Genomic DNA, 25444 nt, shown 5'->3' on the forward strand with positions numbered 1-25444 from the left:
TTTATCATCCACGGTCAACTATCTCTCATAATTAGATATATTTATATATAGTTGACCGTAAAAATTTAAATATAAGAAGATGGTCAGGGTTGCGGTAAAAAAAGAACAAATAGTTTATAACTATTTTAAAGTCTGACGTTTCGCCCCACTTTGCAGGGCTTCATCAGGGCTGTTCAAAGGTAAAGATTGAAGGTCCTGTCTGTTCAACCTTTCGTGGTCATTAACGTCGGACATTAGAATAGTTACAAACTATATGTTCTTTTTTTGACCGCAACCCTGACCATCTTCTTATATTTAAAAATTAGATAGTGTTCATGTAAATAAGGTAATGAACATAATGAAATGTGCGAGAGAAAACAATACACATGATGTAAAGAAAACAAATATTGAAATGATAGAAACAGAATAATATTGAAAATATATTTAGGTGGGCTACTAAAAATAATTACACAAGAACTTTCCACTTCATACGACCCTTAGGCTGGAATAAATTGCCAATACCTTAATACAGATTTCTATTCCTAAAGTTAATTTTCTTTGAGCATTAATAAAGCATAACAAAGAATATTAATTGTAATATTTAAATTCTACAAAACTAGATTAAACAAACCAAGTTTATCCTCGTCACATACGTTTATATTTGTTATGAACAAATAATAACATATTTGTCAACAAACGAACTACTTTTTCAAAACGAAAAAGAAAGACTATCTTGCGGAAAACTGCAGCGAAAACCGAAATAACTTAGTTTTTTCCTGAGCGATGGCCAGAAACGTACGAAAATCCAGGACGTAACAAAAAATATAACAGTTCGAAGACCCGCTTCCAACAAACTGAAAATGGGACAAGAGAAAAACCCATCTTATGTTTCATGTTTAGCATGTTCATCCGCTGTGTCATTCTCCTTGTCTCCATGAAGGTCCTTTACACCAATTTAGTTTAGCGGTTGAGTTCCTCTGCAATATGATGACAGTATAAGAATTTTCTTTCGTCCATGAGTTCGTGGATTTAAATGTTCTTAACTGTACTGAAAGCACAGTCCAGTACCAACAGAAAAAATATATTCATTTTTAGAAAATAATCCTTAATGGACCTTCTCATCGTTATAATCAGAATTTTTATTTTTTAGACAAAATCGGTATATAAATCGAATTAGCTTCGCGCTGATATATTAGCTAACACACGACCTGTCGATAAATCAAATTGTTAATAAAAACATTTTAATATCTATCATTATTAAATCGATTAACACATGTGGCTCCTCCTACCATGTATCCCTTTCCCACCATTCGTGTTCGAAACCAGAAATAACCTCATTTTTAAACGGGATTTTGAGTCACTAAATTGAATAGCACATATATATCATAATAAAATAGTTGTAGAGTAACTTTTCTTGAGCAAAAAAAGCTTTGAATAAACGCCAGTATGAGTCTATTCCAAGGAGTTTTTCAAGCAAAACGTGTTTTTTTACATATTAGCAATTTCTGTGAAAATTAACTGTTATTATAGGAAAATCGTTGATTGACCGTGTATAATAATAGGAAAATGGTCCGGATGTGGTCAAAATAAAATTCAAATAGTGATTAAACTACGTTTCGCCCCACGTTGTAGTGCTACATCAGAGCTTAAAAAACATACAAGGACCACCCGGAACATCTTCCTTTCATTTTTAATATTGTTTAAAGACGGTAGGTAAGCAACTAAGCTCGGAATTAAGTCCATACGACAATGATAAGTCCTGCCATTATATGACCAAAAATGGCATTTTTTTTGCATCTTAATTAACTTTAATCGTCAACAGCACATTTCCTTTACAAAAACTATATATTTTTTTTTTTTTTTTTAAGAAGTGCGAAATACCAGTTTGGTTTAAAAAAATATACAGTTTGTTCCTATTTTCACGTAAATATTATGTTGAGAAATTCCGTTAAGGAATTGTATTCAAAAGTAAATTATCTTTTCTGGACAAAAATGGTAAACTGTTTTTTTAGAAATATTTTAAAATCTCTCCTGAAACAGAACCTGATTGGTAAGTTAGTAAGTGCATACAGAATCTTGAAGAATCTGGCTTGTAGAAAGCCATGCCTACTTTAGAGTTCACACCTTAATGCGTATTAAAATCCAGCGGAGCACTTAATTTCTATACTTTCGTTGCAGTTACTGAGAAAATCTAAACTTTGCAGATTAAGAATTAAGATAAATAAATTTTGGATGACAAGCCATAGCTTGGCGATTACAGTGCAGTGTAGATTAGAATTCTCAATCAGCTCCCTTTTTATAACTAGGTATCCATCTGCTCTCTTTGAGGGAAAGCAGATTAAATAATATTAGACACTGTTAAATCAATAACATTTCTAAATTAATCAGGAGATTTTACCAATAGATTTCGTAAAATTTGCTAACAGAATTTTAAAACTGATTCCAGCAAACATAGTAATGTTTTGGAAGAGCCCCGTCACTCACAGAAATATCACGATCTCCTCGACACTCCTTCCAGCATTGTAATTGAAGGTCCTTTACGTTTTCTTCGGTTCAGTTGAGGCCCCAAGTGAGAGAAAGCAAAGGAATCTAGAAATTAGTTGTCCGGGTCAGGCTGGAGAACGTGCCACTACGACCGGACAATGGGACTGTCGCCCAAGATCGCGGGGAAAGCGGACAGCTGGAGAAGAAATTTCGGCCCTCTCTAGGTGAACAGGTTAAACATTACAGTTCTATGCTGGAGTTGAGAACATCAGGTAGAGTCAGTTGATTAAATCTAATTAATTATGTTGTTCTCAGATTGTAAACATAGGGATACAGAAAATCAACTATTCCATGTTTATAAAGAGGGTTACGGAACCTAAAAACTAGAGTTTTATCATCAAATTTTTTCACGATTTTATTTTAAAAAATCTAAAATCAAATAAAAAATATATATATATAAATCAGTCTATTATACACATTCTGTTTGTAGTCAAAATCATCTGGAGAAAAATATGATAATTATTTTCAAGCTTTGCTTTAGTATATTAAACACTAGAAAATCTATTTCAGCTCACAATCGCAGTATATGAATAGCAATTAAAAAAAAAAAGACAGAAACAATTTAAGTAAATGGAGTAGAAAATGTCCAGTATAAATAGTAGATTTGAGGTTTACGTTTTGTTTAATAGTGATTTTAACTATGAACTAACCTAAGAAAATTCAAAATTTTTTATTTTTGGTGATGAGTTTTTGTTGAAAATTGACCGTTATTTGAAAATCACCCTTGAAAATAGTACTTGGTGATGATTTTGGCGGGCGACAAAGTTTAATAGTAGCAACAAAATGTGAATTAACTAAAATGACATAGACTCAAACAGGTGTATCGTAAATTAATTAAAATTTAGAACCTTAGCACTAACAACAAACTATGCCTGTGCATATTTCATTTTTATAGTCTAAAACTATTCTTTGCAGAAAAGAAGAAAGAACACGGTAATCGTCAGGGAATATTTTAATGTTTAGATTTAAAATATAAACTTTCGTTAAAGCATTTACGATATTTAGCAGGAACTAAGTGAAACCAACCAAGTGACTTCAACATGGCTTCGGACGTAATCCAATCACAGATAGGCTTTTAGCCCAACATAAGCTAAAATTCAATCCACTGAAGAGCTCGTTCTAAATTAGATTATAAAATTAATAAAACTCATTATTTATTTCTTGAGCAGTCCACACATTTTTGAGCTTTCAGCGAAATTCGATTGTTGAAGCTGCTAATAATAGTAGGTGATATTCTGATGATGATAGGATCTAATGTAAATGAAAATTTAATTCATATTAATTATTAATCTATGTGATTCATAAAAAAAAAAAAAAAGATGGAAGATAAATTTCAGAAGAGTTGAAAACAAACAGAACAAAAAGAACAGTGTAGTATAGCTTCCTCAAATTTTTATTTTATTTCTCTTTGTCTCCTAACAATACAATCTAAAAATTCCATTTTCTGGAAATTTATATCGGACAGGTAATTAACTATATTTCAAGGTTAATGAATCGGTCGCTCAAGAATAAAATCTACGAAACTAGCTGTTGTTGTAATAACTAGGAAATTACTTTTACTCCTGGATAAACGAAAGTTTGTGAGTGGAATTTATACTAGACCAAATTTACACCAAAATACTTGACCAAGTTCCTTCAATTCAAAATGGTGGTAATGCGAACGAACCGTATTCCAAAAATAGGTATGCCAAAAATGAAAAGAAACTTAAATATCAGCAATAAAGGTTGTAAATGATAAAAATTTATTTGAATAGTTACAACATGACCTATAAATTCAATCATCTAGAATTTTTATCAGAAACTTTTTTATTTAAATACCTAGACATATAATACCTTCATATATATATTTGTACAATGTTAATCAAAAATGAATTGCTAATATTAACTAGACCGAATCGGCAAAATTTAGAAATATACTACAATCTCAAAACAATACTTAATTATTCAATCCAAAGGTTGGGATAGACTGCGAATTTAGGCCACTTTGTACCAGTCAATCCAAATAACCCATCCACACGCTTGCGCATGCGCGAATTAGCCATTATTTGGCAAACGTTCAGAGGCATCTTTAGTATAAATCTGTAACCACAAGATTATTGCATTCATAAATGCTCAAAATTGTACTGATAATAATACTAGTATATAAGACACAGGGTACACTGCCCAGTCATGTTAATAATATGAAGAATTATTAATGAAATATTTTATTAATGTTCTATGTAAGTGGTTATACTTGAAAATGGATAAAGTATGTCCAAAAAACGTTAGCATAAGAGAGTTTGTTTTCCTGAAAACTAGACATAAAGGAAAACAAAATTGTTTTAAGAAGAGGTTAAAGTAAATTTTTACTATTATGAGGATAGGATATAGCATATATAGGAACAGGATATAGGCTTGCGTAGGTTTGAGTTAGTTTGATGTTGATATGGTGGTCAGGGGTGGCAATTCCCAGGTACTCTGGCAGGATTCCATTTTACATTTTTACCTTTGAGGATCAGTTCTGGTGGGTCTATTGGGCGTCATAGTCATGTTAATGATACTATAAAATGTAATTTAAAATCTCGTAAAATCATAAATTGTCAAATCATTTACAATGACCATTAAATCAGTAATCCTGTGTCGAAGTGCAATGGTCATTCTGAGAAAGGGTTCAAACCAAAAAACCTTTTTTGGAATAGATAAGTAACAGCGCTATTTAACAGCATCCATGCGAACAGAACAGGTCGGAACGGGGCAGTACATACGCATGCATGTCTTATACACAATCCTTTGGACGTGCTCCGACAAAGGTTATTACCTATACGTGGCGAATCCGTTATGAATATGTGTGCCAGAGGGATAGCATCTTGGTGGTCCCACCGTAGCCTAGTCTTCAAGAATAGATCTTATAAAGGATCAATAGGCCTATGGGTGAGCCCGTTAGGACATACTGTACGTCCTGCTCAAAAGGAACACCTTCGACAGTGATTTAGTTTAGCACTTCAGAAGCATGGTACCATTATGCAAGATAGTTCTTCGGATCTCAAGATCCGGATTATACCTATCGTTTCCGAAGGATGAAAAATAAACATGGTGATGCGGATTATACTTATCGTTTCCAAAGGATGAATAATAGACATGGTGTATCAGGCAGCAGATATCTGATTCAATTATTTAATACGGCAACATAAATCTATGTTCTTTTATTGAAATTTTTAATTTTATACGTCTCAGATTAAAATTTTACATGAAAAAAAAAACAATGTTCACTAAAAAAAATAAATATTGTTTTACTCATACTAAAAATATACCCCTCGTTTCTAAAAGTTTCAAATTTCAGTTTTCTTTATCATTTTTCTGAATTTGAATTTTTTTAGGCTTTGCTCCAAGCGGCAGAAATAATCTTGATAATTACCGATAGTAAAAAATATAATCTTAAAAGTGAATATCAGATCATTTTTAATAATAAAAATGATATAATATTTATTCCTTCGAGCCACAGTCTACGTTAGTCTCAACCCTTTGTTTCATTCTGTCAAGTGAAAAATCTTCTATCGACTAATTGCTAATTAAGTGTAGCTTCAACTTCGTTCACTTTTCTAATGCAAGAACTTCCTATACCCAAACATTTGCATTAAACAAGTCTTTAGGTAGTCTGTTAGGGTTCTTTATCGGTGATTTCAACGTTAACCGGTCCAAATTTTCTAGTAAACACTTTGTTTCACCATACTATAAATTCATAAAGTTTTAATATTCTTTTTTTATTAGTGTTTATTTTTTCCAGCACCCATTCTTACTGCCATAGATCCAAAAATCTAATAGTAATTTTATAAGCAAAAATTGTAATGCATCTGAAAAGCTATCCAATCTTAAATTCGTGGACTCTAAACAAAAATTTTTCATTAGATAATTTAGGTATTTACGTTAACAGCCACCACATTACTGAGGACGATAACACTATAGATATTTACAATTAATCATTTTATTAAAAGATATCAGGAGAGTGGAGTAACTCAGTAGGGAAGACATTGTACTCCTAATTCCTGGGTCCAGGTCCGAATTGGGATGCAGTAGATACATCTACTCCATTAATTTGTAATATCAGCCGTGGATTCACACTGGGTTCGGGAGATCGTTCTGGGGTGAATTAACATTGTATTCGTTAGTCTTGCGTCGCATCTAGGGAACGAGGGGGGCACAAAAAAAACACTGGACTCTTAAATTCCGAACTCTAGTCCGAGTTCGGCAGCTAACAGAAAATTTACTTTCTGGTAAACGGAGGATTCCGATATGAAGTTAGTATTGGAAAGCCAAAAATGGTCTTAATATATTCATTTAACGTCAGATAATGATATCTTAAGTTTGCTAGGTTTTAAGTTGTAGGTCAGGGAGGGAGGAGTGGTAGGAGAATCCCCCAAATATTAGGACATTGTTTCTGGTCTACAACGTTCAAACGGCGCACCTTACTGTAACTTTAATTCTATAATTAATTAAAAAACATTAAACTATGTGTCGAGTGAATGCCTAATATTATAAATTCAAATATTCGAGTATTCCAGGAATAACTATGTTTACTAACTTTCCTAAAAAAAAGTCAATATAGTTACTATAAAACGCACACCATGGAAACGTCTGTTCTAAAAAATAGATTAAAGTTAGGACATCAAATTTAGTGTATTTTGGAAGTATATTATATTTTTAATCTAAACACTACACAACCCCTATGAGCATAACTCACAAGTAGAAAGACACTTTTTTTACCCTCACCCACTCATCTGTAAATTTCTAACCCACTTCCAGTTAAGGTATACATGGCGGACCCAAATTTAAAAATTATGATTTATTTTTTAAGATCTCTTTTAACTAAACAGTTATATCTATTAAAAAATGGACTGCAGAATCAGCTGTGGATTTTTGGAGATATACAATTTTAGTCTTTTTGTTTCCACGTAAGCTAAAACTCCTTCCTGCAAAAGTCAAACCCAACTCCATGAACACTAGAAGACAATGCGACTGTAGGTTGAATCATTAATCTAATTGCATGCAATGTGATATATTGGCATTGTAAAATTCAAACACGTAGGTCGAAAGGCTACGAGATCCTAATTTAAAACCAATTAGTACGAGCCCCGTGTGGGCAGTACAGGATTTGGCAGGTTCAGAGCATGAGAAAAAATTGAGATCTTAATACAGAACACATGTTTTAAAAAAGAATACGAAACAAATTGTTATCTAAATATTAAATTAATTATCAGCGAAATAAAGAATATAACTAGTATCAATAAATAAACATGGCATCAACAATTGGCTAAAATGGAAATAACCAAAAATGTATAGTTGCAAGAATGGATAAAGGAAGAACTCACAGATTTAAAAAAAAAAAATCAAATGATCAACGCATACGTTTTTTTTATTCAAAATCGTATTGGAATTCATGAACAAACATTTTATAAAGAAGAGAAACATAGTCATGCCGATAAGGTGTAATTCTGTAGTAAATGTATATACAAAAATGTCATAACTATGTAGATTCTGGCAGCTGCATTAAAAACTATTTGATATTATAATCACAATCAACAGACAATTGTTGTGAGTACCATTGGTACTTCAGACTTCCGTCACTCCCACTAATAAATTTAAAAAATATTTTAAATTAAGCAAATTCCTCCTCCGCCTCTTTCCCCACAACACAATACTTTGATTATGCAATTTATTTATTTACTTTTAGTTGTAAAAACCGTGATTATATTTCCTTGAAGCACCTAACAATCCTGTCCGAAGTTTCACTACTCATTTTATTAAACTAGTACACAGATATAAAAATGGATTCCAGGAAGGAAAGTTCACCGCAGATCTTTTCAATTCCCTGATTTTCGAATAAAATGATTGTTATCAGTTATGAAAGTTAGTTATTGTCCGGTTTCGCTTTAAAAATGCCGACTAGATAAGTCTGAAATAGAGAGAGGAGTCCAGCTATATTATGGGAAGTATTTATCAATTCAATCCGACAAGAAAACAATCTTGTGCGGTGTGCACATCACACAACTTTCACTTATCGTCCTTATTTTTAGTTGAAATAAATCTTAGCTCGCAACTATAGACTATTTCGCAAGACTTGGACATTTTGACCCAGAGAACCTCAAAACGCGTATTTCTGTTGAAAACTCGAATTCGAAATTTTGCACGATCAAAAATAGTTATAACATTTTTATCAAAATCATAGTTTTTAGACAATAATTAGTATAAATAACCGTATGAATAAGTGAACAATCTTTCATACTGGAACATATGCATATATCATCCTGAGGAGGTGAATGATACCAAAAATTATCTGTATATGGGGAACAAGAGCATTACGAAATGAAAATGTCAGCGTGGAAATCAAGGCTGCACATTCCCGAGTAACGTAGAGTCAAGGGCACTTTTCCCGGTTATTCATTTACCTTTCTCCCGTCTCGCTCCGTGGGATTTGTTACGTTACAACTAACCCAATGTAACGGAACGGATTCCATCCCTTTTTCAGCCGTAACACCAACGCTGAATAATTAAATATCCTAATCCAAAATATAACAAAATAAAGATCCAAATAACAAATAATTAATAAACTTCATATTTGTTAATATCTACAACCCCCAAAAACGGGTCTGATGAAGAACTGCAATGTGGGCCGAAACGTCGGTTCTGAATTGATGTGGTGAAATTTCAAAAAGTTAATTCGAATTCGTACGATATTTACGTACTTTTTAGTTTAAAAAAATGAGAAATCACAAAATTATAGAAAAAAATATTGAATCAACACAAAACAAATACTAAAAACCATAAAAATGTTAATGTCATAGTGTTGGCAAGACACAGTTAAATAACCATGAATTAAATTTTTAAATTTGCAATTAAGGCAAATAAGATGAAAACACTTAAGATTAATGAAAAACCAGAAACATTTTTAACCACATTTAGGATTTCAAATATGAAAATATATTTTAATTTTTTTTTTTAAATAGGTCCACCATATAATTCAGGGTAAGAATAATTTGTATTAAATTTTTGGCCTAATCTCAAATTTTTAAATTTGTATATTGTTATATCATTGTAAAATTAGCTTCGTAAGCAGTAAATCACATTTAAATAACTTATTTATTCGAAATTCGATTTATAGTTTTAAAATTATTGATTTTTATATAATAGAACAATGGGCTAAAAATGGACAAACTGTTCAAAACAATATTCAGATGTTGAAATAAAATAAAGAAGTCATAAAAATTTAATTCTGCAAAAAAAAAAATAATAATAATACAAATAACTAATATACCTCTCAGAACTGCATTAAATAAAAGTTAAAATTTACAAATAAATTGAACTCTAATGATTCAATTTATTAAGATTTACAAAACTTCAGTTAAATTGATACCTTATGAAGCCTATGATTCTACAAAAACATTTAATTTAATATATAAGAACATTAAAAGAAACTCTGAATATTCATTAAAGGTTCCATTGATCAGATATTTGAAATATAAAAACATAAATTAGAAATATTACACCAATTTTTAAAAAAAATAAATAAATATTTCATAAAAAGTAGCAATACAGTTAGTTATAAGTTCTCTGATTTTTAAGTTTTAAATTTATATTTATTTTAAAGAAAGCAAATTCCAATTTTTTCAACTTCAGAAAATATGCAGGATTGACCACATAAAAATGCAATTATGGAAGCTTTCTCTAATACGCTGCTATTTGATATTATGAACTGCTTCATTTTGATTAGTTATTTTATATGAATGCCAATATTGATCAAAATTCATTTGAAGAATAATTTAAGTTTACTATGACAGCTTTTACAACAAAGGAAAATGGTTTTAATACTTAGTCCAATCATGATTTTTACTCACAACCTCTATCCAAAGGGAATGGAATGGTTGTGTGTAACAAAACATTACTCCTAGGTTCAAATTCGAACTCATTGTCAGTTATAGTAAGGAATTGATTTTAATTTCAATTTTCCATTAATCTGAGCAGGGATTAGGAATCAGTGCTCACAGCCTTTGAAAACTAAACACCTAATCCATCAATGATTTCACAGAAAAACTTGATGGGCTTCATCACTTCTAAGAGCAACAATTGATCAAAAAATAGTGTTTTTTCACGGGTGCAGTGGTTGACTCCGATATCCTTCTATAGTATAATGAAAAAGATTTTACTATTTTTTTTTTTTTTAAATATTTTATTTAAAAATTCAATGTTAATTAGAGGTGATACTAAACACAGGAACACTAAGAAAGCCAGGACCAATGGCAGTTAAAAAAATATCACTATTTAAAGGTGGTTCAAATAAACTTGTGAATCAGTTTTTAACCAAAAGATCGAAAACCGTTTCCACATAAGTTGTATGCTCACTAAATTTAAAAAAAAAACTAATACAAAAAGTATGATTATTTGTAGGCAGTAGTATAATCGGTATATATGAAATGTAAAACGAAAGATTGAGATAAATACACAAATATTTTATTTTATTTATTTATTTTTTTCAATTCAACAATTTCATTGCATTTAAAAATTTTATTTCATTAACTTGACAATTTTATTCTCCCTATTTCACTCTCTCAGACCTCTGCTTTCCAGTGATCCGCTATCTAAGTTCAATCCGTTAAACAAATTTATCATCAGACATCAATGTGAAGTCAAATCAAAGACAAAATAATCACTGCAGTAGATCAGTTTATAAAAAGAAACAAATAAATTTAAAAAAATAAATATGTAGATTTAGGAAAAAACAAAACAAAAAGTTAGTTAAAAGAAATACTTCAATGAATAGATAAGTTAAAAGAAATTATTTAATAAATAAATAAGTTAAGGGAATACATGAGTTAAAACACAGGTCAAAAAATTTTAAAAAAGCACAATGAATAATTTCAGAGTTACTTCCCATGCATGTGATGATGTATGATCCCCAGGGAGACCAAAATAATATTTTCCACTAAGATCATTTTATCCCCGAGAGTAAATTAAAAGGATCAGTAAAACCATGTCAACATCCTACCGCAACAGCCACAGGAAGGCAGTTGCTCTAACCCACTTGAGAATAGGTCATACTCTCCTCACGCACTCTCACCTGATCAGAAAACTGCCACCTCCAACGAGCAAATATTGTCAGCCCATTCTCATGATTAATCATATTTTTGAAGAATGCACTCACTATTTGCCAACAATAAACAGGATAAGACTGACCCAAAATTTATCAGAAGCTCTCACAGATGAGGAAGCTAAAGTTACATTAGTGTTTAAATTTTTAAAAGCACATCGCCTTCTTTCTAAATTATATTCTCTTCAACTTTAACTTTTTTTTTAATTTATAATTTTTATTTTATTTATTATTAAATTTTACATTTGTATGAATTACGTTATGAATTTTATTTATCTGATTTTGACTGCAATGTGCACCTAGTAAGGATTAGTATGTAGTAAAGAACACAGTAAGGAGTTATGAATAAAAAAAAACAATACATATTTATTTTTTAATTTGGGATGCTATTTGCTTAGTTTAAAAACTAATATTCAGTAATTATTGAACATTCTACTTCAATTTTATTTTCTAAAGAAAAATAATATGTTAGATGTTAAACTTGTTCAATAAGAAAACAGCACTGAGCTCAATAATCTTAATGAAGGAACATTTCTAAAAATTATGCATCCTAAATAATAATTTATTAGTAGTTTTAAATATTAGACTTATGTCAGTATTTAGTAGGAAGTGGTGAAATTAATTTATTTTGTTTTAAATATTGTTGATAAATAAAGGGACAGAAGTCACAGAAAAATAATTAAATCAAAAGTATAAGAATTATAAGTGACATTTTCTTGATTTTATATCTTTATCTTTATATCTATTATTTGAACATGTCTAATGTCTGAAATTAGGGCTCATTATTTATTTTAAACTTTTCAGTATAAGTTAACTTGCATATTATCAGGTCTACAAGAACTATATAGTAAAAAAACAAAAATCAAGTAGTTATTGGAGAAGTTTGTCGGGGGGTGCGGTCAGCAAAGAACAACATAAATAAATAAATATGGTTTTGTTTATTTATGTTGTTCTTTGCTGACCGCACCCCCCGACAAACTTCTCCAATCATTAATCTACGGTCAACTATCTATACCTAATTAAAAATCAAGTAGGTACATTTGACTTATACTCCTTACACTTATCAAAATATAATTTAATTATTTTTATGAGACTGATTATTAGACTAAGTAAACTGTTCTTAAAGCTGAAACTTATGTTTGTTATCTCAAAAACATAAGGAAGGTGGGGCAAAGACAACTTAAAGTTAACTTGAATTTTTTTTTTTTATTACCTTCTTCCAGGACATTCCTGACATACAGGGAAGAGGGGACAATTATCTATAGGGTACCACTCTATTCTAACACCATGGTGGAGGTCAAGCTTTCATTTCATTGACCCACCAATGACCCCCCCATGACAGACTCAAAACAGCACCGCTGCACTTCCCAGGATGCAAAGACCTATGCCTCAACTCCCTGAGCCACCGACGACCCAAGTTAACTTGACTGTCCTAGGGTCTAGTGGTAACATACTAATTACTGTGGATCATGAATTAAATCTGACTACTTTTGCCCCCGTGTGCCTTTACCCTATCCATAATTAAACAAATAGCAGGGATATTGAAAAATATAACTTATGATAATTCATAAAAAATGGAGATATACAAGTAGGTAACTGATTTTTTTTTTTTGTTTTGGTGTTCATTTCTAAACTCATAGCAGATGAGAATTAAGAAAAATTGTAAGCATGAAAACTTCAAAACAACATAAAAAATAAATTTGATAAACATAATTACATATCCATACTTCATAACAAAATATGATGTTTACCAAATAGGGTATGTATTAAAGCATAAAACACGTAGGTCATCAAATATCAAGAAATAGGTAATAACTTCTTTAAAAATAAATATCACATCCAAATCCAAGGAAATGAAATGTAATTATTGGCTAAATAAATAGCCAACAAGATTTATAAGGTTCCATGGTATCAAACAAGAAATAAAAATTAGATATAATTTACATTTAAATACCACTTGTCATATTTTAAGTTTTATTGGGATAAATTAATCTATTTTTTTTAAACCAAAAGTATGCATTATAGATAAGTAAAGATGATATCACAGTTAGAACTGTAAATCATTTGTGTATACGTATTTTACTAAAACAATTAGTACATCTATCAACTCATCATTGATGAACATGACAGATTTTGCATAACATTTAAATCAAGATCACATTCATAAAATCAGTACCAACCAAACATTATACATTATTATACATATATAATTAATTCCGGTTGGGGGAGATGGAAAAGACTTGCAACTGAAAGGAACCAGTGGTCAAAGATAATATCAAAGGCCAAAGCCCAGCAAGGATAAATAAATAAATTTCAATAAATGTATAATTAATTAAAGGTAAAAATATCGCAACTAGGAATAGGAAAACATAAATCAGTAAAGAATTCTTTGGATCCATAAGAGATAGGAATGATGACACTATATTTAACAAGTAATCAACACTCTGCTAGATAACAATCCTAAAAATATCAAATTAACAGTTATAATACTTGGATAATATGATTCATAATTCAGGTAAGTCAAGGAATATAGCTATAGAATAAGAATTCACAGAAGACAGATAACTGATAAATTGCATTCATATAACAAAGTTACATGCATTATATTGTAAACATACAGTAATCATAATTTTTACGATTTTGGTTATACTAGATCCCTATGAAAACAAACAGAATTTTAGATTTAAAATTAAAATGAAAAGTAGATAATTTACAGGAGATAACCAATAACACTAACAATGTCAAACTTCAATCCATTAAGATTAAAAAGCGATATTTTGACAGTTTAAATGACACAAATACATTGTAACTAAACGGAATCATTTATAAAACATGATAAACTTTGAAAATTTAAATAATACAAATTTAAGTCTAACTAGTAACTGCAAACCGAATCAATAACTTAAAATTAATAGCAATCATCCCATAAATGACATATTCCATATACATTTTTCAAAATAAAGTAAAAACAATTAAATGGAACAAGTATTAAATTGGTAATAAGTTATAAATTCAAATAACTACGTGAAAACTATGTACTATCTTACCTTTATGGTTCTTATTTGCCTTAAGGATTCACGACGTCTTACTCGGGCTTGATAATCACTTAAACCACGCATAAACAAATTTTCCTTGTCAAAACGACTAGGTAAAGATTTCCTTAATAGCCTTCTAGGACCCATTTGACACTTGACTTTAACCGTTAGCAAGTTCAAAAATGCCGGACTGCCGCAATCATCTGATTAGATTCAAATCTCGATTCAAAGCCTTTTAGATTTTTACATACATCTTCATAAATGATAAAATAAATTGCGAAAACTATTGTCACACTATTGATTTAAACATGTTAAAATTTATAAGTATAGATTCATTAAATATATTTATTGTTATTACAAATGATTTTATAAGACGAGTCCTCAACATCATATGATATATGAAAACATAAAGTAGAGAATATATAGGAAAAATAGTTTTCACCTATATTTATTAATCCTGTTAATAAAAAATGCTATAATAATTTAGCATCATAATTAATTTTTCTTCAAAATGGAAAACCTGACAGGTAGTATTATAACATAAATACCCCATTTTTCAACATTTAATAAAATAAGAAAAGCATGATTATGAGAATATGAAAATAAAACAAAAACGTTTGAAAAAAAATGGTTCCGAATCTAGACCACTTCCTCTCAGCTTACAGAAAAAAAAAGTTCCAAACCAAATAAGAAACAAAAAAGGTCCTAAGCCCGCGAACTTGTGTAAAATTGAGAGTAATGAAGAAATATCAAACTCTAAGTTCAATGAAGTAAGTATTTTTAATAATTCTTTTTTTTCAAATAAAGAAAACTTTCCAATTTCTTATAATGGCAATGAAATAATTTATAAAAATACCGAACAGATTTCTTCAAACAATTATATTTCTTACCCTTTACAAGAAAATAATAAACATAGTTGCTGCTTATTCGACCCAGTTCAATGTTTGAATATTGAAAGTGACAATTTAATTAAAACTGAAAGTATAAATTATAATTACAATGTCGATGTATGTCCATCAATAGTAAGATTAGTTGGGGATGATGTAGAAGCCATAGATGAGGAATCAAGTGATGATGAGTTTGAGTTTATTCTAGAACAAGAATTAATAAAGGAGCAAATAAAAAGAAACACCAGCATGTCTTCCAATAATGATGCATATATTAGTACCTTAGTTGAAGGTGTCAACAATGAAATTAGTTTAGAAGAACAAGGTAACTTAATTTTGAATGCGATCAGAACTAATCGTAAATTAGCTGATTTTTGTGTCACCCTCGAGGCAGCTCTTGTTAAAAAATTAGATAAAATAACAAAAGAATTTCAGCACTTAAAAGTAGATTGTACAATTCCTGTTGATGATGGAGACACTATAGTCAGCAGAGGATTTTATAGTCAATTTGGTGCCCCTTATTTTAAAGATTCTTCAGGATTTTACTGCCCAAGAAATCAAGATTTTAAGGATAAGCTGTCTAAAAACCAGTTTATTGGTTATTTATACATGCAAACAGATCATACTGCTGATATTACTGCACTGTCTAATGCTATTAGAGAATACATTATAGATGATTATGTGAAAAAATCTAATTTTGAAAGTTTAAAAAAAAGATGTTCAGAAGTTGATAATTTAGCTGAACAAGAAGTATTCTCGAAAGAGATTAGCTATATAAAAAGTAAAGTTGCTTTCATGAAATCTGTTGATTTAAAATTTCTTGTAAAAGACATTTCTGATTCTGACATTGACTGGATGAAGATATCATCAAAGGAATCTCTAGACATTCTTACTCCTGGTGAATGTTTGAGGTATTGGAATTTAATTTTATCCCCTAAAGTAAATAGAGGACCTTGGTCACAGCAAGAAAAAAAAGAACTGAAAAAATTGGCAATGGTGTTTCGTTACCAGAATTGGGATAAAATTGCGGAATTACTTAACACAAAGCGAACAGGATACCAGTGCTTTATTCAATTCAAAAAACACTTTGGAATGGTGGATTTCAACAGAGGTCGTTGGAGTAAAAAAGAGGATATTCAGTTGTCTTATCTTGTTAGTATTAGTGAGCAGGGAGGTGTAATTGGGTGGGCAAAGGTTTTATGCCATTTGGAAGACAGGACAATGGCCCAAGCACTAAATAGGTGGTATCGCTTAGATCCAGGTTTAAAGAAGGGTAAATTTACCGATGAAGAAGATATTATTTTAGTAAATGCTGTTGAGCAGTTTGGTCTTGATTTTCAGAAAGTTGCCTCTGTATTTCCTAACAGATCAGCAATCCAATTAAGGGAGCGATATTTTGCGAAAAGGGATATGAAAGTTAATAAATGTGGTGAATGGTCTTTAGCTGAAGATAAACTTCTGATGGATTTAATTGGTGTTCATGGTGAAAGAAAATGGTCAAAGATAGCCGAGAACTTTCCTTCCAGAAACAGAATCCAAATCAGACATCGATATAAGTGCATAAAATTGAATTTGCAAAAGGATCCAGGATTTAAACTTGAGAACTTAAATAGGTTTAAAAGAAATACTCATGTCAATGCTAAAAATAAACGGGATGAAGCAGCAATATCAAAAAGTACAGCGATTGATATCATCAGTAAAACTATTGAAGAAGGTAAAATATTTTACAACAAAAGAAGAATTTTGAAAAGAACAGGTAGACTGAAAGAGAGAGGTTGAATTGAATAGTCTTGGCTCTGTTAGTAACCTTCATTTGATTTTTTCAGCCTTACTTTTTACTTTGTTTGTACTTGTTAATTGAGAAATTTTCTAATTTAATTTTTAATAATTGATTTTTTCTTATTTAATCTAAATGAGTTTGTAAAAATATATATAATTTTTTTATTTTATTTTTCTATTTTCAATGTTCTATTTGTCGAAAGTTGTTACAGATTGATTTGGTAATATATCTTGAATACAATTTTGTTATTTTTTCTTATCATTTTTATATTTATTATTGCCATAGAAATTTATTTTGGTTTCATAATACTAATATTAATATTAACATGTTTTTTATGAATGAGTAATGTATATATTTGCTTCTGGCAATTTATTAACCTTGTAGGATGAGAACAATTTTAGAGAATCTTAAGAATATCTTTGAAGGATATTAATAAGAACACTTTATTAATTAGAGGAATACAAAACTAGTATTTTAACCTGGAAAGCTGAATTAAATCTTTTGCTAATTTTATTCTTGCAAATTACTGTACTAAATCGGCACCTAGTGTGCAATAACAGCTTTAACGATCTAGATGAAACTTGCTTAAAGTTTCCTACTTACAACTTATTAACATAAATCTTTGACAAAAAATTATGAAGAAAAGAAAATTTGATATTTGGATAACTCAAAAAATATATATTTTTTCATTCAAACAATTAAAAGGCTATTTAATTTTCTACATAAAAAAATTTGTTTAAATCACACCCATATTAGCAAATATATGACACATTAAATGAATGGAATATGGTCCGGGTGCAGTCAAAATAAAAACTCAAATAGTAGAATTACTATTTTATTGAGCCAACGTTTCGCCCCACGTTGCAGGGCTTCGTCAGGGCTAAAAAAGATACAAACACATAGTTACAAAATCAATCAACAATCTTCCAGTATGGCACATTAAAGTTTGTACCCTTTTGTTAAATGTATTTTGTTCAGTTTTCCATGGAAACCCGTTCACTTCTAGTATAATAATTTTTCAAAAAATTTGAAATCTACACATCTCTCGAATACAGATACTTTTTTGAAAGATAATTAAATTTTTCAATCATATAAAATAAAGAAAATAAAATCTTAATGGGACCAATATACAGCAAGGTATTATGAAGATATGTGTGACGTAAGTTATAAAAATGCATAGGTAAGCAGTTATCAATACTTTTAAAAGAGGGACTTGATTTAACGTTATGACTAAATTTAGTACTCAACAGAATTTAGTTGCCTGATATCAATTATGAGAAGGAATTTCTGGCTTAACTTCTCTGAACTTGGAATAAAACCCATGGAAGCTATATTTGATATAGTTTTTCTATATAGTGATGCATATCCAGTCTGAAAAGTAATCAAACTTTTTTGAGAAGGATCTGGATAGTTATGGTAGTTGACTGTATTGGGAACTATTGGCCATCTTACTTTAAATTCTTTATTTATTACTTTTGCATCAGTCTGCTAATAATTCTACTAATGTTTTAGACGGTCCATCCATCTTCAGGGTGCTATTCTAAAAAACAGTTACAAAGTTTTTTGTTACATTAAAGTTTTAAAATTTGCCAATTTTCTTTTCTTTCTTTTGGATTTTTTAATGATGGTTATTTTGCATACCTTCAATACCTTGAAGCTGTAGGTTTTGGTTAAAACATTTAATTTTATGTCAGATTAAATGAAATAATTTCAGGCAAATATTGAAGTAAAATGACATGAAATACAAAAGGTATTGAAGGAATGCAAAATAACCATGATAAAAAAAAAAAAAAAATTGGCTACAGTTCAAAAATGTTTGTAACAAAAACCTGTTTTTTAAAATAGGCCCCTAATGATTAATGGACCACCTAAAATGTCAAAAGCATCAACATACTGATGTTAAATTAATAAATAAAGAATTTAAGTTAGAAGGCTAATAATTCCCAAAATAGAAAAGAAAAACAACTAAACAAAATAATTTAAAAAAAAATCAGGATAATAAGGGAGAATGAAGATACCTATCATCTTTAGGGTTATCATCTTTCTTGCCTAGTTGGAATGCACAAGGATGTTGAATACCTTTGAACAACTAAACACTAATCATTCATTTTTATCAATATTTTTTTATAATTTCAATCTTCCTTCTTATATATTAATTATTGAATTATTTTAATTTAGATTATTTTTTATTATTATGTTTTCTCTTAGCTCTAAAAATGGTCCAAATTGTTGGGCGGAAACATTGTTTCTAAATATTTTTTTATTTATTTATTGATATTTACAACTGTATAAAAAATAGATTAAGTAAATTTGATCATAATGGCATAATGATAATTATATGATACAACATGTAGAGAAACTACCCAGTAGTAGAACTCTAAAAACATTTTACAATATAAGGTCACGAGGCCATCTTCTTTTCAGGCGCCTCGGAGGATTCCCAGGAATGGAAGAGGAAGCAAGGTTAGAAACTAATGGGTTTGGGTGGTTAGGGAGTTTATAATGGAAGGAATGATATCGGGTTCGGGCTAGATCTGTTACATAAGGAACATTTAGGTCTTTATGGATGGTTTTATTAGTAACAAAATAAGGAGCATTGAGGATTTTACGAAGGACTTTGGATTGTAAGGATTGGATACAAAAGGAATTCGAAGGTTTAGTGGAGCCCCAAAGCTCAACTCCGTATGTCCAGATGGGGCTTATTATTGTAGATCATGTAGATTGTCTTTTGTAATGAGTTGGAAGTTTAGACCGTTTTTCTAGTAAGTGCTGTAATAGTCGGAATCTACGTGCAGATTCCTGTCTTTTCAGTCTTATGTGAGAATTCCAGGTTAGTCATTTGTCAAGGTGTAGTCCAAGATAACGAATCTGTTCTACAGGGTTAAGGTTTCTAAATGTAAAAAAGAAAAACAATATTTTCATTTTGTTGCATTGACTGATCCTCAACTGATATATTACTCTTTAATGCTTTACTGCCCTTTGCTTAATTTGTCCCTACCTTACATCAGTAAAACCAAAATAAGGTTTGTTGTAAGTTGTATACTTCAGGTCCACTGACCTAAAGGGTTAGTTGTTAATATTTTGATGTCTCTTCTCCTTTCTTTATCCCCAATCATGATACGTTTGTTAGCAAACCACCATGAATAGTGGATTCAGATTTCTTTCATGCCATAAATCATTATGTTTTTAGTATAATTAAAAATTATAAAGTTAGTTTTAAAACTATTTTTGTATTTATTTTTAAAAATATTGGTTTTTTATTTCATTACTAGGACATAGTTTCATTTATATTAAAATTTGATTTTATGTACCTATTTCATATAAATAATGATGACATGAACATATACAATTCAATAATAATTTAAAAATTACTAGCAGTTTTCCACATTGATTTACATTTATGTTTACTGCTCCATTCCTATGAGACATAGCATGATAAAGCCTAAAGTTGCACTTAATAAATGGCCTATACAACAAAAAAATAGTTATTTAAGTCTGGGACTGGTAGCTTCTGAAATTATTGCATTTAAACAAAGCCTCTTCAGGTTTAAATAATAAGACAGCCAATAAAAAAAAAAACCCTGCAAAAATGTTTAAAAAATAATTGTAAATCCAAAGTACAATACACTGTTTCTTTGATAATATAGATCTGAATTAGATTATTTTTGCTTTGTCTTGTAGAGAATATAATTATCTTAAATACTATGGATCCTAACAATGATAACATTACGATTATAACTTTTTTTTTTCTTACCTCCTTTATTATAAATAACAAGATTAATATATATCCAACTATTAACAAACGTAACTGGTGCCCTTCCTTTGCCATATGGCATTATAAGGGGTTGGGCTGGGTCCGCTGAAAGTTGGGGTTACAATATTGGCCCGCCACTGGCCGGGGGGTAGGAGGGGTACAAAGAACGGGGAAGGCCCTCCACTGGAGGATAAAAGGTGAGATGGGTTAAGATGACTTCAGGCTGCAGAGCCCAAAGACCTTCCCTCGATGAGAACGTCGACAAGGGGACAGTGCTTTGCCACCTCCCGGGTCTTGGTAGAGGGGCGACCTCTCTAAATCTTGTTGAATTAAAAATTAGGTGTGGTTGTAGGAGTACCTAAGAAGGCTAGAGTATTATCCTAAAGGCTAGACATCATCACCATCGGTTGTAGATATTCTGTTGAAATACTTTTTTTAATTTTACTACTGTTTTAAATTTCACCAAAATATACAAATAAATAAATATAAGACCAAAGGGAATCCTGAAGTTTGATGGAGATGCCATTAAATGTTCCTTGAACATATCTCTCCACTGACCTCTGTTAAAACCAATTTTGCTGTCAGCCTTATCATAGTCCTCCCTCTTATGCCTGAGTCTATCCCTTATATTTATAAATGTTTAGATTTAGATAGAATGTCAGTTCAACATTAGTTACATTTTTAGGGATTAAAAAAAATTGAAATATTATGTCATTTTAAGGTTCGTTTATATTCATGTTCAGATTTAAACATAAGTAAAAGTTTTGTAAGGTATCTTTTTTGAAAAATAAAATTATAAGTTGTTTTATGACCAAAGTATAGGCAAATGAATAAAATATTTCTTAAAAATTGGTAAATAAATAGTCTGGAAATTATTCAAAGTTCTCTTCATCGCTCTATTTCATCTTTTCCACTTTTTTCATCTTCTCACTTTGATTGATTTTTTCGCTATCTGTAATCCTAATTTATCACACAGTAACTATCCTTCATCTCTGTTATAGAAATGAAGAAATATGTTTTATGAAATGAATTTAGAGGAAATATATATAGAGAAAACTTTATTAATTTAAAAAACTACCAAATATATTGGTTTTGTAACGATACACATCATATTAATCCATCTTAATTTGTTTATTATTTAATTGAATAATTGTAATTAATTAATTTAGTTAAAGTAAAAATAAGATGGAAAGTTTTAGTTCTTGATTTCATAAAATAGTTTCAAAGAAATATTATTTTATCAAGTAACACCATAAGACAATCAGTTCCAATTTTTTTTCTGAAATATTTGTATTCTATTTTAACAAGTTCTCAATATCATGAACTCACCATCTAGCTAAGCACAATATTCAACAAATGTGTCTCAATTTAGTATAAGAATTAATTTAAAATCGGGTTTACTTGAATCTTCTGTAAAATTTAAAAAGAATGATAACTTCATTTATTATTTTATTTTACTCAATGTCTAACTGAAAAAAAATTAAAAGAAAAACTATTTTACAATTTGAATTTCTAGTTTTTAAAATTTAGAGTGAAGCATGTGTTTTGTAGTATCTCATTGATTAATGTAGATGAACAATAGGTTAATAATATAGTTGCAAGATTCAGATGAAATTTAACTTGAGATAAAGATAAATTTATGATCTCTTCACAGCTTTTTGTTTACAGATTTGCTGAATATTCAAAAACTAATTTCACTGCATACAATGAAATAGGTAGATCCTAATAGAATACTCTATCCTCTTTTAATCTTTTGTCAGCCCTGTGATATACCATTGTAAACTACAAAGTAGTCCAGCTTTTAAAAAGCTTCACTATTAAAGTCGTTGTTCCAGATAAAATCATACTAGACTTTTAAACGTTTTACACTTACATTATATTTTAGCATTTTTAATACTGGCCTAATACATTACAAATCTTTTTTATACACAGTAGTTTTAACTTTAATTTTTCAAAATTACAGAAATAGCCAAATTTCACAATATTTTGTATCATAAAAATGCTTGTGAATTTACAACCGATTTTGTCAGAGGTATGTTTTACAGCTCATTTTAAAGATTATTTGTCATTACCTGAAGATGTTCAGATTTCAATTCCTCAATAATAAAAAGTCATAATTTCAAGCTGAAAAAATTCATACCCACTTAGTGGCATAGTATCTTCAGGAGTTCTTATAATTATGCTTTAAAAATATGATGAAAAAAACATTAAAATGAGGGAATAAATAAAAAACTTCTGGTTGTACCATTTTATTTTATTTCTTTTTACTAACTACATAAATAATGAGGCTTTTTTTTTTTTTCTTTAACGGAATCCTCAAGTTATAAGTGACTATATTAGTTAGTGAATTGAAAAAAATAATCCATTTTAGGTCGAAAACAAAATTTTAATGTGTCTTGCCTAGAGGGTCAGACCTGGTTGAGTGAAAAACTATCTTTTTATTTAAAACTTATAATTATTTATTAACTACTTATAAATTTATTTTGGATGTAAATATATAGCCTCTATAGTTGAACATAAGGAGTGGAATTGTTCTTATTTCTTTCCAATCACTGGTGCTCGCATTAGAGGTTGAAAATCGACTAGATGTATGATTTACATATGTTTTGATTATGGCCCTTATTGGATGTACATTCGTTTTATGTGTAACATGGAAATTTCAAAACAAAGAAATAATTTTTGTTTGTTTTCAAAATTTAAAATTTTTAAAATATCAAAAACATCATCTTAGATTTTTAAAAAGTGTAGGTCATCCTGACTAACATTGGTTAAGTTCGTGCAAAATTTCAAGATGAAGAAATGATGGGATCATGAGTACATAAAATCTAGATTTTAATTAGATACTATAATGCGTCATATCACAAAAAAGAATAACCTTATTTTCAATTAAAATTTAGTCTGCTCTTTGACAGATAATTTTTTAAATAATATTAGGTACATTAACTTGCTAAAACATCATAATTGATTATTGTATTAATGAAATATGAAACATATTGCTTTGGGGAGAAAAAAAAATCAAATATTTTATTTTTTACTATTATTTACGGAAAACTTACTGGTTATTTACTTTTTGCTAATTATTTATAGTATTCACTTACCTCTTTGCTTTTATTAAAATTTTTTTAAGCATATGAGATGGCTCTATCATTTCTTATTATTTGTTCCCTGTTATCTATAGCAAGAAATTTATTCTTATTATTTCTGTGTAAGTTGTTGCTTTAATGAAACATGTCATTTTAAGTTATATTATTGTGAAAAACAATTTTTTACTTTCCAAAAGGAATCTATCTTGATAATTATGCTAAATTTTGTCAAGATAATGTGTTTAATTTTATTTAATCAATCTTTTATTCGATAACACTGGATAGATGTTATTCTATTATAAAATTATCAGTTATAGATTTTTGCAATATAATGTACCTTAGATTATTTAATAAATTTCTTATTCAGAAATTGGCAAAATTTAAGCTGACATTTAGGTTATTGAAGGAAGATGGCTCAGGTTGTGGTAAAAAAGTGAGCTCAAAATTGTACAAAAAAATGTTTATTATATACCTATGTTTAGCCTCACTTTACAAGTTTTCATCAGGGATATTATATAGTAATTAAATGTCTTAAACATAAAAGAATGGCTAAGTATTTTATCAACTTGCTGGATATGAGTCCTGATTAGGCCTTGCAAAATGGTGCAATATATTGGTGTATAATGAATAGATTTTGTACTATTTTCAACTATCTTCACACAGAATGGGCCATCTTCCTTTATTAATCACAAGTGGCTTACAAAAAATCTTCCAAAATGAAATTCAGGTTACCCTTCATTGTTATATGATGAATTATTGCTCCGACTTAACATCTAGATTTTTTTAACTCATCCTATTATTTCTGCATCTTGAAATTTGGCATGCTTCTAACCAATATATGCTGGAACTGTATACATTTTTTATCATTTTTTTAAAATGGCATTTTTGAGATTTTTAAAATTTAAAATTTTTAAAACAAGTAAAAATAATTTCTTTGTTTTCAGGTTGTCAAGTTACATATACAATGATAGCACATGCATTATAGTTTAAATTGAGCTACAAAACATGCTTCTAACAGAATAGGTTGTAAATCTACGACTTTTTTCGTGATCCAACAAACAATGGAATTAGACTATAAATTCATAGAAGTTGAAAAAATAGATTCAAGAGAAAAAAATATATAAAACAAATTAAATACCTATTAATAGTGTGGTAAGGTAATGGGGTACTTACTCCAAGGACCCGAGTTCAAATCTGGCTGTGACAGATAATGGTTATCTGTTACCTGTAGCCATTGAGTCAACCTGTGGGTTCGGTAGCCCTC

At 29.6% G+C, this 25444-nt stretch overlaps 2 protein-coding genes across 2 annotated transcripts in view; one reads left to right on the forward strand and one right to left on the reverse strand.

Moving 5' to 3' along the window:
• The window catches only part of LOC106682291 (rhotekin), a 316322-nt gene extending 301341 nt beyond the window's left edge, over positions 1 to 14981 (reverse strand). The window contains exon 1 of the mRNA XM_067053646.1: positions 14689 to 14981. Within this exon, the coding sequence (XP_066909747.1) occupies positions 14689 to 14823 (135 nt within the window). The 5' untranslated portion in view covers positions 14824 to 14981. The remainder of the gene's footprint in view (positions 1 to 14688) is intronic.
• Positions 14982 to 15077: 96 nt separating this feature from the next.
• On the forward strand, positions 15078 to 17512 carry LOC106682278 (snRNA-activating protein complex subunit 4). The gene has a single exon (XM_014423035.2). It carries the CDS (start codon positions 15273 to 15275, stop codon positions 17340 to 17342), a length of 2070 nt encoding a protein of 689 aa, XP_014278521.1. The 5' UTR covers positions 15078 to 15272; the 3' UTR covers positions 17343 to 17512.
• Positions 17513 to 25444: the final 7932 nt, after the last annotated feature.

This window comes from Halyomorpha halys, unplaced genomic scaffold (genome assembly GCF_000696795.3).
Source record: "Halyomorpha halys isolate HHAL.00 unplaced genomic scaffold, Hhal_1.1 Scaffold400.1, whole genome shotgun sequence".
In the NCBI taxonomy this organism is placed as follows: Eukaryota; Metazoa; Arthropoda; class Insecta; order Hemiptera; family Pentatomidae; genus Halyomorpha; species Halyomorpha halys.

Excerpts from the sequence above, each read along its gene's own strand:
- LOC106682278 (XM_014423035.2), top strand. The coding sequence starts at position 15,273 with ATGAAAATAAAACAAAAACGTTTGAAAAAAAATGGTTCCGAATCTAGA.